At 33.7% G+C, this 15,274-nt stretch overlaps 1 protein-coding gene across 2 annotated transcripts in view; it reads left to right on the plus strand.

Moving 5' to 3' along the window:
- LOC149806345 (nitric oxide synthase 1-like) overlaps nucleotides 1-13,629 on the plus strand; it is a 52,224-nt gene extending 38,595 nt beyond the window's left edge. For both annotated transcript variants that reach the window (XM_089951829.1, XM_089951838.1), the window contains exons 18-28: nucleotides 36-177; nucleotides 679-757; nucleotides 1,775-1,968; nucleotides 2,431-2,600; nucleotides 3,295-3,505; nucleotides 5,090-5,177; nucleotides 5,863-6,002; nucleotides 6,712-6,869; nucleotides 7,594-7,785; nucleotides 8,228-8,396; nucleotides 10,614-13,629. In XM_089951829.1, coding sequence (XP_089807955.1) covers nucleotides 36-177; nucleotides 679-757; nucleotides 1,775-1,968; nucleotides 2,431-2,600; nucleotides 3,295-3,505; nucleotides 5,090-5,177; nucleotides 5,863-6,002; nucleotides 6,712-6,869; nucleotides 7,594-7,785; nucleotides 8,228-8,396; nucleotides 10,614-10,618 — 1,548 coding nt within the window. In that variant the 3' untranslated portion in view covers nucleotides 10,619-13,629. The remainder of the gene's footprint in view (nucleotides 1-35; nucleotides 178-678; nucleotides 758-1,774; nucleotides 1,969-2,430; nucleotides 2,601-3,294; nucleotides 3,506-5,089; nucleotides 5,178-5,862; nucleotides 6,003-6,711; nucleotides 6,870-7,593; nucleotides 7,786-8,227; nucleotides 8,397-10,613) is intronic.
- Nucleotides 13,630-15,274: the final 1,645 nt, after the last annotated feature.

Raw genomic sequence — 15,274 nt, forward strand, 5'->3', positions numbered from 1 at the left:
TACAGCTCTAAATTAGTTAAAATTTATTTACCAAGGTTGGATGCGAAACATTTGGCGTTGGAGACGAGAATACAGTCAGTGATGCTGTGAGATCTTTCTCTCAAACTGATCTTACCTGGTCTCCAGAGAAGTTCAGGCTTACACCCTCAGAGAAAATGTCACCTGATATTTGTGAAGGTAAAATGTTTAAAGGAAAGACATGCAGTTTTTAAAGAAAATCTTTTGAAAATGTGTTGGTTCAAAACAAATATTAGAGTCCTTGTTTTCTTGAAATGTATCGCAGACGGGTTAAAATTGTATTCAAACGTAACAAGTCAAAATCAATTAATCTTGAATGGACATGTACAGCTTAATATTAATTTCATAGTGTAAAGTGATGTATCTAAATAACAGTAAAATAAACTTCACAACAACATCACTTTGTCATTCTTACTACATGACCGCTGTAATCTATCAGAACGAACGGCAGGAGATAATATCGCGCCATGATATTCGAGTTTACCGTGCTAACAATTTTATCTGGCTTGCGATAAACGCTAGAATGTCAAAGAAAATCAAAAATGGCATGACCAGTTGCATCATATAGTATGTAATGTGACCACACCCACCCTATGAGATTCATACGTGTAGACATTCAAAATTGTTATGTGTACATGCATATTATTTGTTTCTACATAGGTCTCTCGAAGCTACACGGCAAGACTGTTATTCCATGTCGACTTATCGAGAGTAAACAGTTGCAATCATCGAAGTCCAGGTATTATTTAGCAGATGTATTACGTATATATTCATGAGTGGCAAGTTTGTTTTCCTTTGTCTTGGGTAAAAGTTTGATAAGTTAATTTCTCTTTGTCAGAATGCAGCATTTGTAAAGATCTTAGTATTGATTATCCTCAAGTTACAATGAAAAAATGATCTTGTATATGCAATTACAATGTTGTTTATAATTTTCCTTTAATATCACAATTATTATTTTCTGATAATTCTGTACGATCGTGGATGTAGTTTACTTAAGAGTTTAGCGTTGGGCATTATGTAAGTTGTGTGAGTCGGCAGCTGACAGTTTATACCACGATAAACTCAGAAAAAAACAACGTTAAATACTTATAATTGAAATTTCAATTATTCGTTATGTTATTTTGTTTGCATCATTAAAATAAAGGAATCTTAATTGAGCGTAGTAATACGTTTTTGTTTTGTTACTTAGCTATTTAGCACTTGGGATTGTCCTGCCTGATCATAATAATGTCATCATAATATCAGTCCTTCAAGCAATAAAAACCAAATTTATTCAATTTTTAATTAAAAAAATTGTAAGAATGTTCTTTTCCTTTATGCTGTAGACGTGACTCAATTTATAGAAGTGGGTATTCTTAGAAAAGTAGATCTTCTTAAGGTTCATACAAAAATAAACGCAATGCATTTTGATCACGTGGTAACATTCTGACCAATGGAAATGTTACTTTCCTTTACCAGCTGCTGACATTGCAATTATAATCTTTACAACTACCTCACCGAAGCAAAATGCCGGACAGGTATGAATGTGCTCAAGCATTAATACATGGGATAAGGCATACATAATGTGAATTTTCTTAGGTCTTGTAACTAATTTATATTACACTCGATGTAAGTCGACTATGTGTTAGACTTTACTACTTTGGAGTTTAATAAGAAAGAGACATAACTTGAATGAGAGGTCATGAATGTATTCCGACTTCGTAAACTTTCGCTGTTGAAATAAACGATATATGTATTACTCTTGTTTCGCTTGCAGTCGTCAGACTTTGTTGGTGAGATTAGACACACAGGGATCGTCAAAGCTCGTGTATTCACCAGGGGACCATTTAGCAATATTTGCAGAGAACCCACCTGCCCTTGTGGACGGAATCCTTGCCCGCTTACATAATGCTCCCTATGTCGACCAGGATATCACAATTGAGATGCAGTCTCAACGTAGACCTCCACTAGGTACAGTGAATTTGCTTTGATGCTTATGAAATATTTCTCCTCTGTGTGTGTGTGTGGGGGGGGGAGGGGGGAATAGAGAGAACAGTTTGGAATTGCGCTTATCACAAATTATTAACTGATACAGGATTTCTTGAAAAGTTCTATTGCGAGGTTCCATTTAGCAAGTTAAAACAGATTCGCTTAAAACCACATGCTCGTCTATCATCAGTCATTACAAAAGCTAAGGCCGTTTGTAAAACTAATCCGAACATATTTACATACGTATCATTGGATGAGAAGTCAATACTTATATTGAGGAAAACGCAATAGTAAAAGGCATAACGTTAGAGCTCATCAAGGAACAAATTCCAGTTTCTGAGTAATTTCATGTGAATATGGCCAAGCAAAGTGAGTATCGACAGTGTGGCTTTAATTCTATATCCTACATAGTTTTCCCATGTTTCTTCACGTTTAATATTTTAGGCAATATTAAAGAGTGGGAGAGATTCCCGAGGTTTCCAATCTGCAAGTTGCGGACAGCTTTGTGTAGATATTTGGACATTACTACACCACCTACCCAAAGTTTGTTGAAGATTTTAGCAACGCAAGCATCACAAGCCAGCGACAAGGAAGCACTGGGAAATCTCGCAAACGTAGGTTTCTGTCATTTGTAGTGCTAATTCAAAATATCGAAGCTTTATTTCCTTATAAAGTATTGCTTCAATTCACTACCTTTGACTCTGAAGACTTGGAATGTGTGTGGGCGTACGTGTATGAGAGTATAGGTGGTGTTGCCCATGTTTTCATGACAGTTTCGTGCAAACTGTTACTCCTTGTCAAAGCATCATTATTACTACGCTGGAACAATGTTTAGACAAAATATGGTGTATACATAATCGGACAAATATTAGAACAGAACCATTATAGACAAATGTATAGCAATAAAAATGGTCGATGACCATTACAGATGTATGTTCAATGAAAACTTTTATTAGCAATCTTTTAGTTTCCAGTTCGTGAAAGATAAACAAAATTCTTAGCATTGTTTTTCCTTTATCGTTCGTTATGTTCTTGCCGTTATTAGACTCATGATTTCTTTTGAGTATGGTTGTATTCCCCTTGCATCAGTGTTCTTGATATTCATGAAACTTTAGTAGATAACTGTTTCGAAATATTTAGCTACGGAGCCTAATTCTACCTGTATGTCATCACTAGATGTTTGAAACATCAACAACCGTAGAACAATCATAAATTTTAAATAATAGTTGCACAGCTTATTTACGCATAAACGTTAATTTCACGATGTTAACAAAAACATAAACATACCTTCAAAATCGTGTAATTTAGGATCTGCAAGCGTATGAGGACTGGAGGCATGACAAATATCCCAATCTTCTGGAAGTGTTGGAGGAATTTCCATCCCTAAAGATCCCGGCAGCCCTAATTCTGACGCAGTTTCCTCTACTGCAACATCGGTACTACAGCATCAGCTCCTCCCCAGCTGTCTATCCAGGAGAAATACACGCTACGGTGGCGGTCGTCAAGCACATAACTCAAGGTATGGAATTACAGTGCCTCGGTACTATAATCCTATATTGTGCACCATGACCGCGCCATAAAGGCCTCTGCAATGTTCTGATGTTTGTTACAAATATGGTTGTTTTTTAATGTGGCATGTTTTACACAAAACTATATATATAATCTATGTTATATTTGAAAATACGTTGTAAATGATTCTTATTATCCTCGGAACTAATATTAAGTGAAATAAATTAGGTTCTAACGATAGACAATAATGTAGCTAACTTAAAAGTATACATAAAAATATCCGAGATATAGAAGGGACAACATACTTTCTAGAAACATTTATCAGATACAGTATACTTGGACAAGTGAAATTCTTAAATTCTATTGTATCGAGTATACTTTACTAGGACAGTTGAAACTCTTAATCAGTTTTGTATTGAGTATGCCAGAATGTGTTACCCTGTAAGCAAAGAATGGATTTGTCATTGCTTCACAGGAACACCGGTTTGTGACTGTATGCTAACAAAAGAATCTCTCTGCATATACTGTTCAAGTGACTGTTCTCATGTGATCCACTCATTCTGTTATAAACGGTTTTAAAAAAGCATTTAAGGTGTGAAATATTTGGTAATGGTCGATTATTTGGTAATGGTCCATTATCACTTAGTTATTATTTATGTTTTGTTTTAAGATTCTTTATATTCATTTCCATAGACATTTGATTGCAATGTTATATATACGCTACGGTGGCCGTCTTAAAGACCAGAATTTAAGGCAAAGAGTTGCAATTACTCATTACTATATCGGTATTATCTCCTTCATGTGAGTAATAACAACAATGACTACATAAAACACGATGCCACATTGATATGATGTATGTTACAAAGAGGATGGTTTTTTTAAAGAAGTATATTTTACACACATCTACATATATGACCCACGTTTTTGAAGCTACATTGCAATTGGTTTTTACCATCCTCAGATAAAAATTGCACTGAAACACAGACTCGAATATAGCTTACCTAATGATATCCTTTACAGTATGTGGGATATAGAGGGGCCACGGCAGATTGTGGGACTTCATAAATGGTCACAGTTATACTCACTTCAATGTTTAAAACCTAATTATCAGACCAAAACCCGTTATCATGAAAAACGAAAAAAAAAAAAAACAAACAGCAAACACAAACTAAACAAAACAAAGCAAACAAAGAAGCATTTATCAGATTCAGTGTACTAGGTCAAGATAAATTCTGAATCTACTTGGCATCAAACATGTTATAATGTGGTCATGCAACCATGTGAGTGATTTGTCTTCCCTTCTCAAGAAAACTGGTTCTGTTTGAACCTTATAAATACATTTATCTGCAAGTATTAATCGCCTATTTCTCTAGTACGACCAACCACTTCTCTTGCTTAAGGTTCTTGAAGAAGAATTTCTGAGGTCAAATACTTAGTAACAAATAATTGTGATCTAAGTAGTATTCGTATTTTTTTTAATAAATATTATTTATCTCCAGTTTTATATATATATATATATATATATATATATATATATATATATATATATATATATATATATATCTGACTCCGTTGTTTCTATGGTTGATTCTAGGTGACGCTGGGTCCTTTCACGAGGGTGTGTGCTCATCATGGTTGAATAGAATAGCGTCAGGAACGATTGTGCCATGTTTTGTACGAACGTAAGCCTGACATTTCTCTACAAATAATTCCAATAAGCATTTACTGAATGTAATTTCATATTTGTATCTTGTAACAACTGTCACAGCGGTTGTAGCAGCAACAACTGTTGTTGGTGGTGATACATCTTAGTTTGGATCTGCATTCGCTGTTAAATCATATTACTTGTCGAGTTACAATCTCCTAAAACAAATGGTGCAATATTTCTTACTTGTAGACCAACGCATCAATTCTGATTGACTGTTTCAAGACTTAGACAGTTAAGAACTATTAGTTCGTTGTAATAAAACTTGTATGCATCACATCTTATATATTCAGTAAAATAAATATCTGGTGTAATGTATACTAAAACGAACGAGTTCTAAAAAGGAGATTTGGCAAACTGAAGTTATCTATTCATTTGTGTTCTTGTGTGTATGTGCATGTCTTTTTACTTTGAGGCTTGAGATCGATGTACCTAACGTTTGACTATAACAAAAGTATCCTGAAACTGAGACTCAATATTGATATAACATATTAAACTTGTGCCACCTAGCCACAAAAAAGAGCGATATAAAGGTTTCATAAACAGATTCATCTGATATACATCAAATCCCTTAATAACTGAGACGAAATGTCATCATGTACATCCCTTGTCCTGACATTTTCAAAATGTTGTCAGTCAATCTGCTGTGGATTATCTTTTAGTGCTACATCATTCCACCTTCCAAGAGACAACACTCTTCCGGTTATCATGGTTGGCCCGGGTACTGGTATTGCTCCATTCCGGAGTTTCTGGCAACAGAGGAAAATCGACAGGAAAATGTTATCAGTATCACATAAGCAAGGTACAACAAATACATACCGATACAGTAGTTGTCTCAGTCATATTGACAAAAAAGGGAAGGAAAGTGTGAAGAAAATCTGCATGCGTAGACGAAAATATCCCCTAGAAACCTCATAAGCAACCCATTCCTAAAATAAAACAACTTGATGACTTGTATTCTAATCCCTTCTGGGATTTTGAGTAAGAAGTATTTTAGTAGAGTTTTATTTTTTAGGATTCAATCAATTCTTTTGCAGATAACAAATAGTGTACTCTTAAAAACTGTAATTCATTGCCCAGTTAGTGGAGCAAATACCTTCTCTAACACTCAAAGTTCATTCTTTATGTAGATATTTGTGCTTACCTTCAAATAGGGTAAAATGATAACTAGGTCAAGGATACACAAATTTCCGGAATTCGCCCTTTATGACCTGCAATGGTATATCAAAAAGTGTGACCAAGAAATTGCCAACCAAAATAACCATAAAAAGTAGAAATTTTTTGAATGAATTATATCATTAGTACCTTTAAATATACAGCACCTAATTATATTCGTCAATTCAAATATATACCATTCAGGATAGACAAATCTAATTTTTATGTATTTATTGCTAGCTTATTTGTTTGCTTTCGTATTTGGGAATAATAATAATAATAATAATAATAATAATAATAATAATAAAACGAAGAAGAGAAGGAGAATGATATGATGAGATGCTTGTTCATTGTAGATAAACCTCTGTCTTGTTGGGGAAAGATGTACCTGTATTTTGGGTGCCGCGGGTCCCAAGTGGACGATATATACAGAGAGGAGCTGCAGACGGCCATGAAGGATGGTGTATTGACGAATGTCTACACGGCTTATTCTCGGGAACCGGACAAATCTAAGGTGCAATTGTAATCAATCAGTTACTTATTAATGGTATTTCGTGAGAACATATTAGTAAGCGAGTTATCAACAAGATTTAATCAGCAGGTTCATACCGCTAAAAGCACTATAACCATAATGAAAACATAAATATGTTTTGCCACCGCTTACCGTTTTCGATATAAAACAAGTACATCCAACCTGTATTTCGATCAGTGATATCCAGCACTTGACAAAGCAGAAGCAAAAAGAATTTGCGTCTCGGAAATTTCAACCAACCTACCATCCATTCATTAGCACAACGTGTAATATGATGTTGGAATGAAAACATCTTCTCACTTTATCTTACTTTTCAATTCTACTCCAGAAACTGGAAGGTGTTTGGAGTACTTTAAAACGTGCAACGTACCACATGGTTATTACCTCAGCCTCATTTAATTATTTAAATTTAAATTCAGATAATGTAATTACTAGCAATGAAAATACATATTTTCCATAAAGGTTGTGTCATCTAAACTTATTGTCACAGTTTCGTTTAGGTTCTCGCTCCTAGACACGGTAAATATCAATTTAGAATATGGTTTCTGTCTCCGTATAAATATATGGCAACTTAAGAGCACAGACCGGCCATTAACTAATTTTACAATCTCGAACTGTTTTCCGTTCGCATATTGTTTCGTTCTGTCAAAATATTCTAAGCAAATAACAGGGTATCATACCATCTCTATATCGTGTTTGTTTGCAGATGTACGTGCAGGATTACTTACTTCAAAATAGCTCAGACATTTACAATAGCATTTTTCGAGAGGGAGGACATTTTTATATCTGTGGTGACGCCAAAATGGCAGCAGACGTCACGTCGACATTGGAGAAAATTCTTCAAAAAGAAGGAAACATGCCAGTACAGGACGCTAAAAAATTTATAATGAAATTACGGGTAAAACTAACTGTTTTATTATGTTATTTTTATGCACCCTTTTTGATCAGTCAATATTATATACTATTATTCTAGAATGAATATTGTTACCCGCTACGAACATTCACAGTCAGTGACCTGAAGCTCTTGTAAAAAGATACAACTGCTGAAATGTCAGAATACACCAAGCTTAATTTCCATAATAATGATAACCATTCGTTCTCAAAGATATATTTCCAGATGATGAGACGGTGGTCAAACACAGCATGTGTGCCGACATCAGAATGTTGGATAAGTCCGACAGTAAATCAAGAAGACAAAGACATTAACGAATGCATTTTCTTATGGCATTTGAGATTTCAAAATCTTAATGTGATAAAGGAATATAAAGGTGAATTCTTTGGTACACAGTGAGAGTCTTCAGCGGCGATAATTACAAAGCGAAGACATTGTTTTATTTCAGGACTGTAACCAGTTCCACGAGGACATTTTCTGGAGTAACTTTAAGGAGGTGAGAGATAACAAACAAGACCTGGTTCCAAACAAAGAAAACTTGAATGTAGATCAAAGTAAACTGAAAACTCAAGAAGTCCCTGTTAATACGGGAGATGGTGGTCATAATACAAACCAAGGTATGTGTGCTTCTTTGTTATCTCATTGCCGTACTAGCAATATTTCGCTTCAAGTTTATAGAACTCTCAAAATCTGTTCTAATCAATAAGCAGGTTACCAGTCTCGACAACATTGTATAATCTTATTGAGATGTGGCCATTTTACATCAAATTAGATTTGTCTTTTGTAATTTATAATTACTGCTAACAGTTGTTTCAACTTCGACATATATACTCTTTGTTCACTGACCCTATATGGTTCCAGCTGGCTTTTCTTTGTTTCCAAATTCGGAGCTAACTTTCATAAAAGTGAATGTTCTGTGTACCCATCCGTCTACGGCACACACTAGTATCATTTCCCCAAACGATAGCATTGATGTTAACAGAACGTGCACTTAAACGCGAATTCCTCGACCACTTTAGAGGTCTGCCTTATAAATAACTGTATCAGTGTCGAACATATGTATGTGAACAATGCTGAATATGGAGGTCTTATTTTTTGTTTGGAATACCAATATCGAAGCAGTTTTATGCAGTCAAGTAATGCCATTTTGTCTAGGATTGAGTGCAAAAGTCCCTCGTCTACTCGCCTACTCCCCACTCTCTCGTTCAGTCATACAACCCTCAACCATCCTCAGAAACCAAAGTAGGGCTCCTAAATCTTTGGAGAACGAACATTATTTTAGATCAGTTAGGTTAAGCTGCTTGATGTGTGAGAGAAAATGCAACTTATATCTAGGCTATCTTTTGAAGACCCACAGTTGACAAATCTTTGTTTTTCGGATACTGTGAACATTTGCTGTCGTTTTTACCTGTACTTCAATTAGACATATTTTTATAGATTTATTTTGTCGTGGAGCTTTATTGATTGCTGTGAAAACTGGGACATATTGTGGCACATGGTCGTCACCTTAAAATTTGCATTATATAACATATTTGTGCTCTTAGGCATTTTGTCAGAGCTGATGTACTTTTCGTACTTGCTGCTATATGTCATGAGGTTGTCTTGTAAAATTATCTAGAGTCGCTGTTTCGATTGATTGCTACTAAACTTTGCATATATTATGGGTATCACAAACAAAGGATGCGAATATGGACAAGTTCGTCTGCTCTCACTATCTTTTTAATGTGACATTTTACCCTTGTTTTAGGCACTGCTTATTCAATATATCACAGAGTCTTGCGAATCTTGATTGATCGGTGTAACACGTGGTGCATGTAGTGTTTATTATCTGAAGGTGTGTAATTAATAAATCACCGTTCTCCCGCCGTGTCTGCAAAAACTCCTGACCGAGTATGGAGCTAATCGATCCTCTCTTAGAAAAACAACAAACTCCAACTATTCAAAACAATCGTGAAGGATGTCTTACTCCACACCTCAAAGATCTGGACGATGACTAAGATAAACTCCATCATACTGCAGTCCTTTGTGAATAACTGACTCCAACGTCTCCTCAGCATGCAATGGCCTGAGAGATCTGCACCACCCACTTGTTAGTAACAAACGAATAGCTACCTGTTAGCAAAAGCATCTCCACAAGGAAAGGAGGTGGATCGGGTACACACTGAGAGATCCGCCAAACATCACTAGGCAAGCCCTATATTTAACCTTTAAGTCCAGAGATTGGTTGGCAGACCCAGGGGGATAGCTCTAGAGAAAAGCTGTCAGAAAAACGAGGGCCGAATTAAAGAGAACAGCCCATAATCGTGCCCGCTGGCGAGGCGTAGTCATAACCATATAATTCCTTAGGTACATTGAGGAATTCGAAGACGTGATGGAATATCGTGAATGCAACTCGCTTGGCCCTTTAAACATTTTAGAAATGTTCTTTTTTACTGACAGCTGCTTGGTGAAAATAACAGACTTTTTTATCCCTGCAGTTAGTCTTTGGGTTACTTATACATGATAGCGACAAAGTATTTATTTATATTAGATGAGTTGTTTTTGAGAATTATTAAGCTTTCCAACCTGCTTCTGGATGTGAGTAGTCTCTCTGTTGTGTTTAACTGCGACAGAACTGTACTGGTCTTCGTCATTGGGTGTGATGCTGAATAGAGAATGTATGTGAGAAAATTGATGACAATTCCTCTATTATTAGCTTCATCATCATGAGTAGAATTAAATAATTTGCTAATTGAAATCCATGATTAGCTTTAACTTATTTTGAATCCTTGTATTACATTACGTAATCGTTGAATAAATGTTACTTTCTAACGTTATAACTTTACTTTTTACAGGATAGATGAGATGAATCCAATAGATTGAAAACCTAAAAGACAGATTTTCAGGCAAGATTCTAGTATTTTATGACGTTCCATTGTGTAAGGTGGTCGATATTAACAACATCGTCTAGAAATAGTGAGGGTTATTCATCTAACCACGACAGTTGAAATGGCTTCCCAATAATGATATTTTAAATACGAAACCTAATCTTAAATTAAAACTTCAATGAAACATGAAGTAAAGACATTTCAGTAAAGAGATGGCCTCATCATTACGCACTCTAATTCAAATTCTAATGATATGCATATACGAAATCATTATCCCTTATATATTTAACGTATAACTGAGCCAGTGGGAATTTACAGTTTATCCACTTTGTCGATTTAATCATAAATAGATGTTTTATGTGTGAACAAAAACGAACATTGGTAAAGATTGTGATGGAAAACCTTTGTTTGTTTGTTTATCACATTTTCGTATATATATTGATCAATGCGCAAATTGAGAACAGTTTTCAAACGTTTTGAGATAAACAAGCAATTCGCCAAGGGAATAAAACCCAAACCAACATATACAGTACAAACTACTTAGCACAAAATCAACAAAACAAATCTTGATTCCTGCATGTTAGAAATGCTATGAGCAATTTACAAAATGAGTTACAACACCACAAAGTTATTTAAAAATGGTACACAAACTGGTTCTTATATCTAACATAGAGTGAACATGCTGAAATACAGCTTGTCTATTCACTCGTCTGTTCGCTTTAAAAACAGGTATCATGGTGTTGAATATAAAGTTTCTAAATGACAATATTGCAGTTCTGTCCTAAAAGACACCTATTATTATCAACATACCGTATGTAAACTCATTTTGATCAATAGTGACTTGTATACAAGAGAACTGGTGGTATATTCTTCTTTCGTTTTTGTTGTCGTAGTTATTTCAATTTTAATAAATAGTTATTTATTCTTCGAAATATTTCAACATGCCTATTTACAAACACATATATTTGACTGGTATACACATTGATCTATTTGCTCAATACCTGTATATGTTAGGTTTTCGTCAAGGATTTCATTTGTATTTCATTTTTCATGCACGTCAGAGGTCGCTTAAGCTTGGGGCAGTCAATAAACACATTACAAAGATATAGTACAACGTTAAATTGGTGTATTTGTTTTGAAATTCAATGATGCATGCATCCCTGTCCGTATCAAGATTTTCATCAACCTCAATGCTAACATTTGATGAAATATATCTACCTTTCATCATACGTCAACATTCAGGTCAAACAATATCTTAGAGAGCAAGTTCAGTTTGAACCATGGATCTCACAACATTTAATAAAAATAGCCGTCATAGAACTGGACAAAGAGAGACTTATCCTCTCACACAAAATGCATTTATACTGATGTATATAACGTGTGTAGAACGTTATAAAAGTTACAAAATATGATCTGCTTGAATCAACATAATTTCACATGTGGGGAAGAGACTCGATATTATATTGAGCCTCTCAGAAACTAAAATGCTTAGATAATTCACCAATTACATTTATTGGTTGATTATTTCTGAATTCAGTATTTCCAAGCCATTTAACTTAGCACGCCGCCCCCTCTCTTCTGGCCTGCTTAGTTATTATCATTATACCTATAGATAAGCTTATTTATTTTATTTTTTGTAATAACGATCTTGACTGTATAAGTCACATATGTACAAATAGACACACTTGTCTGAAACAACAGTATGAGGAACAAAGTTCTGCTGTATGTGAATGGATATGCATATCTCACTGAGATTCTTTCAACGGCTTAATTCACACTTGTCGTTTACTACCAAAATCTTTATTGTGATAAGTTGTATTTTATTCATATGAGAACGTCTTGGACTTTGTTCTGGAGATATGGGGCAAGTTGGATTGTGTCACATTTTGCAATAATTAGGTCAAAGGCCAACATGCTTGTTAATATGTAACTCTCCTACTACAAAAAGAAAAATTCATCTAAAGGAAAGAAACTGGCATTTGTTTATTAGACCCAAATATAATATCAGAGAAAGATGGAAACAATCCAGAATATATTTTTCTCAATATTTGATTCAATGTATATTTGATTTAATTGTTTATAAGCTTTAAAATGTTTATATTTTTTAATTTCATTATATGTCAAAATAATGTAGTTCTATTTACTATGGACTCGTACTTTGTAAGAAAATAGTTTTACCTTGAGTGTTAATTTCTGTAAACACGTAAGGCTGACCTGGTTCCCGACCTTAATTCAAAATTAGTATTAGTAACAGCCACGTGAACAAGTTATTTTTAATTTTGTGTGTGTGGTAATAATAGGTTGAGATCGAGGCTGTGTTGGATATGTGACCCTCGACTTGTAAATAATCTTTAGTGAAGTCAACAAATTTTATTATCGGAGTAAAATGATTGGTTCTTATCAAGGACATACAAGGACTATCTGATTTTGTTATAAGTAAACATGATCACGTGATCCTCTTCTTGCGTAATTAGACCTTTCCAAAATTGCGCAATACTTACTTTTATTAATGATGCTTAGAGAGAGATCTCACAGTCTGTGCTTGAAAATGCTTGATGTTAAGTCATTTCTTTCTGTTGTAGCAAGTTTTCGAATTAATTTTTCTTCAGGTTATTAGGATTCTAAAACATTAATTCGTTTATCTGGAAATATTTTTTCCTCATAAAAAATTATTGAACAAAGATATTTATTAAAATTTTTATTCGGATTTCAAACACCGGATTACCTCCTGTGTTTCTACAAGGAAATGTTGACCACAACACAACATGAATACAGCATAAGTCATCGCCTGCCATCGTGGATTCTTCGTCGGGACTCGAACTTGATTTCATTAGAACATTTCAATGTTAGCACTTCTTAAATTTTATTCGAGGATTATACGTGGATTATTTTGGATTTGATTATTAAAACCGTATGTTCTTATTTTTTCTTCATTTTTACAGCATTTTTCCAGAAAAATAAATTATTTGTAAAATATTTCAAAGCTTGTTGTTTTCACTCTTTTGTGTTACTGTTTATTCGAGCCTAAACACGTAATATAAGAATATATATACATATATATATATATATATATATATATATATATATATATATATATATATATATATATATATATGCAATGAACTGACCACGAACAGTGCGAAACTAGTATCGAGCTAGCATGAGCGCTTTCGACTCATTAATGGGTCTTTTAAAAGGTAAATACAAAACATAGAGAAGACAATCAAATAAAACAGAAATACGCTTATGTTTACGAAACTTTATATAGCTGTTTTTACCGTAATTCAAATTTTAAATTTTATTATGTTTCAACTAGTTTATTTCAGCTTGTTGCTGATACTGGAAAATATTTGTATTTTGACCTAGGAATTGATGAGCCATAACAAACTCTATTATTTGATGTAAATTTATGCAAGCGCAAATTATATCCCAGATATTTCATTGTTATAGTAGTCATAGGCTAATAAGCAACTGTAAAGAATTATTTCAAACAAAATGTTTTGTCTGCGAAAGATAATTTTATTTGTGTATGGTTGTCTTTTTCTAGGCTTCAGACAACCATGCAGCCAACATATTTTAATGCATTGACCTTGAAGATAACACAAACCAATTTTTTCCATCATTTCTATTAATTGATCGTGCAATTGTCTTCCAAGTTTTCATATATATATATCAATGGTATTGTCCTTAAAATGAATGGTTTTGAGGTATATACAAATATTTAATGGGAAAATGAAACCTGCCAATAAAAAAACATATGGACAATGCAGTTGAATTTTATTATTATTATCATTATTATTATTATTATTATTATTATTATTATTATTATTATTATTATTATAACCTATAGTTTATTTTAAAAAATAAAGCCCTGACAGCTTGTAGTTTCTGTGTGAAGCTGAGCTGTCTGTATTTTTTTATAGCTGAGTACATCGTGTTACTACGCGTTAAAAGTCTTCTTATGTTGGCAACAAGAATAATTTATTTCGGCTCAGCAGATGTTTTTAGCTTCTGTTTACAAAATACACTTTTTTTAATAGCTAAGTAAATCGTGTTACTATGAGTTACAAGCCTTATTATGTTGACAACAAGAATAATTTTTTTCTTCCCAACATATGAATATTTAAAAGGATACAAATATTAATATCTTTATTATGATACTGGATATACATTTCCTTTTTGAACGGAAAATATTCATATAAACCTTAATTTTTCTCTTTCCAATAACGCAAATTTAAGTGTATTTTGTAAACAGAAGCTAAAAACATGTTCGTGTAAACAGAAGCTAAAAACATGTTCGTGTAAACAGAAGCTAAAAACATGTTCGTGTAAACAGAAGCTAAAAACATGTTCGTGTAAACAGAAGCTAAAAATATGTTCGTGTAAACAGAAACTAAAAACATGTTCGTGTAAACAGAAGCTAAAAACATGTTCGTGTAAACAGAAGCTAAAAACATGTTCGTGTAAACAGAAGCTAAAAACATGTTCGTGTAAACAGAAGCTAAAAACATGTTCGTGATGTATGATTCTTTGTTCAATACATATTCCGTACATCTAAACGAAGAAATGTCGAGCAAAGTATATAAATTGTAGTTTAACTATAACAGTACTCTGAATTAAACAATTTT

This window comes from Sinohyriopsis cumingii, chromosome 1, assembly GCF_028554795.1.
Source record: "Sinohyriopsis cumingii isolate HCF-2022 chromosome 1, ASM2855479v2, whole genome shotgun sequence".
NCBI classification, from domain to species: Eukaryota; Metazoa; Mollusca; class Bivalvia; order Unionida; family Unionidae; genus Sinohyriopsis; species Sinohyriopsis cumingii.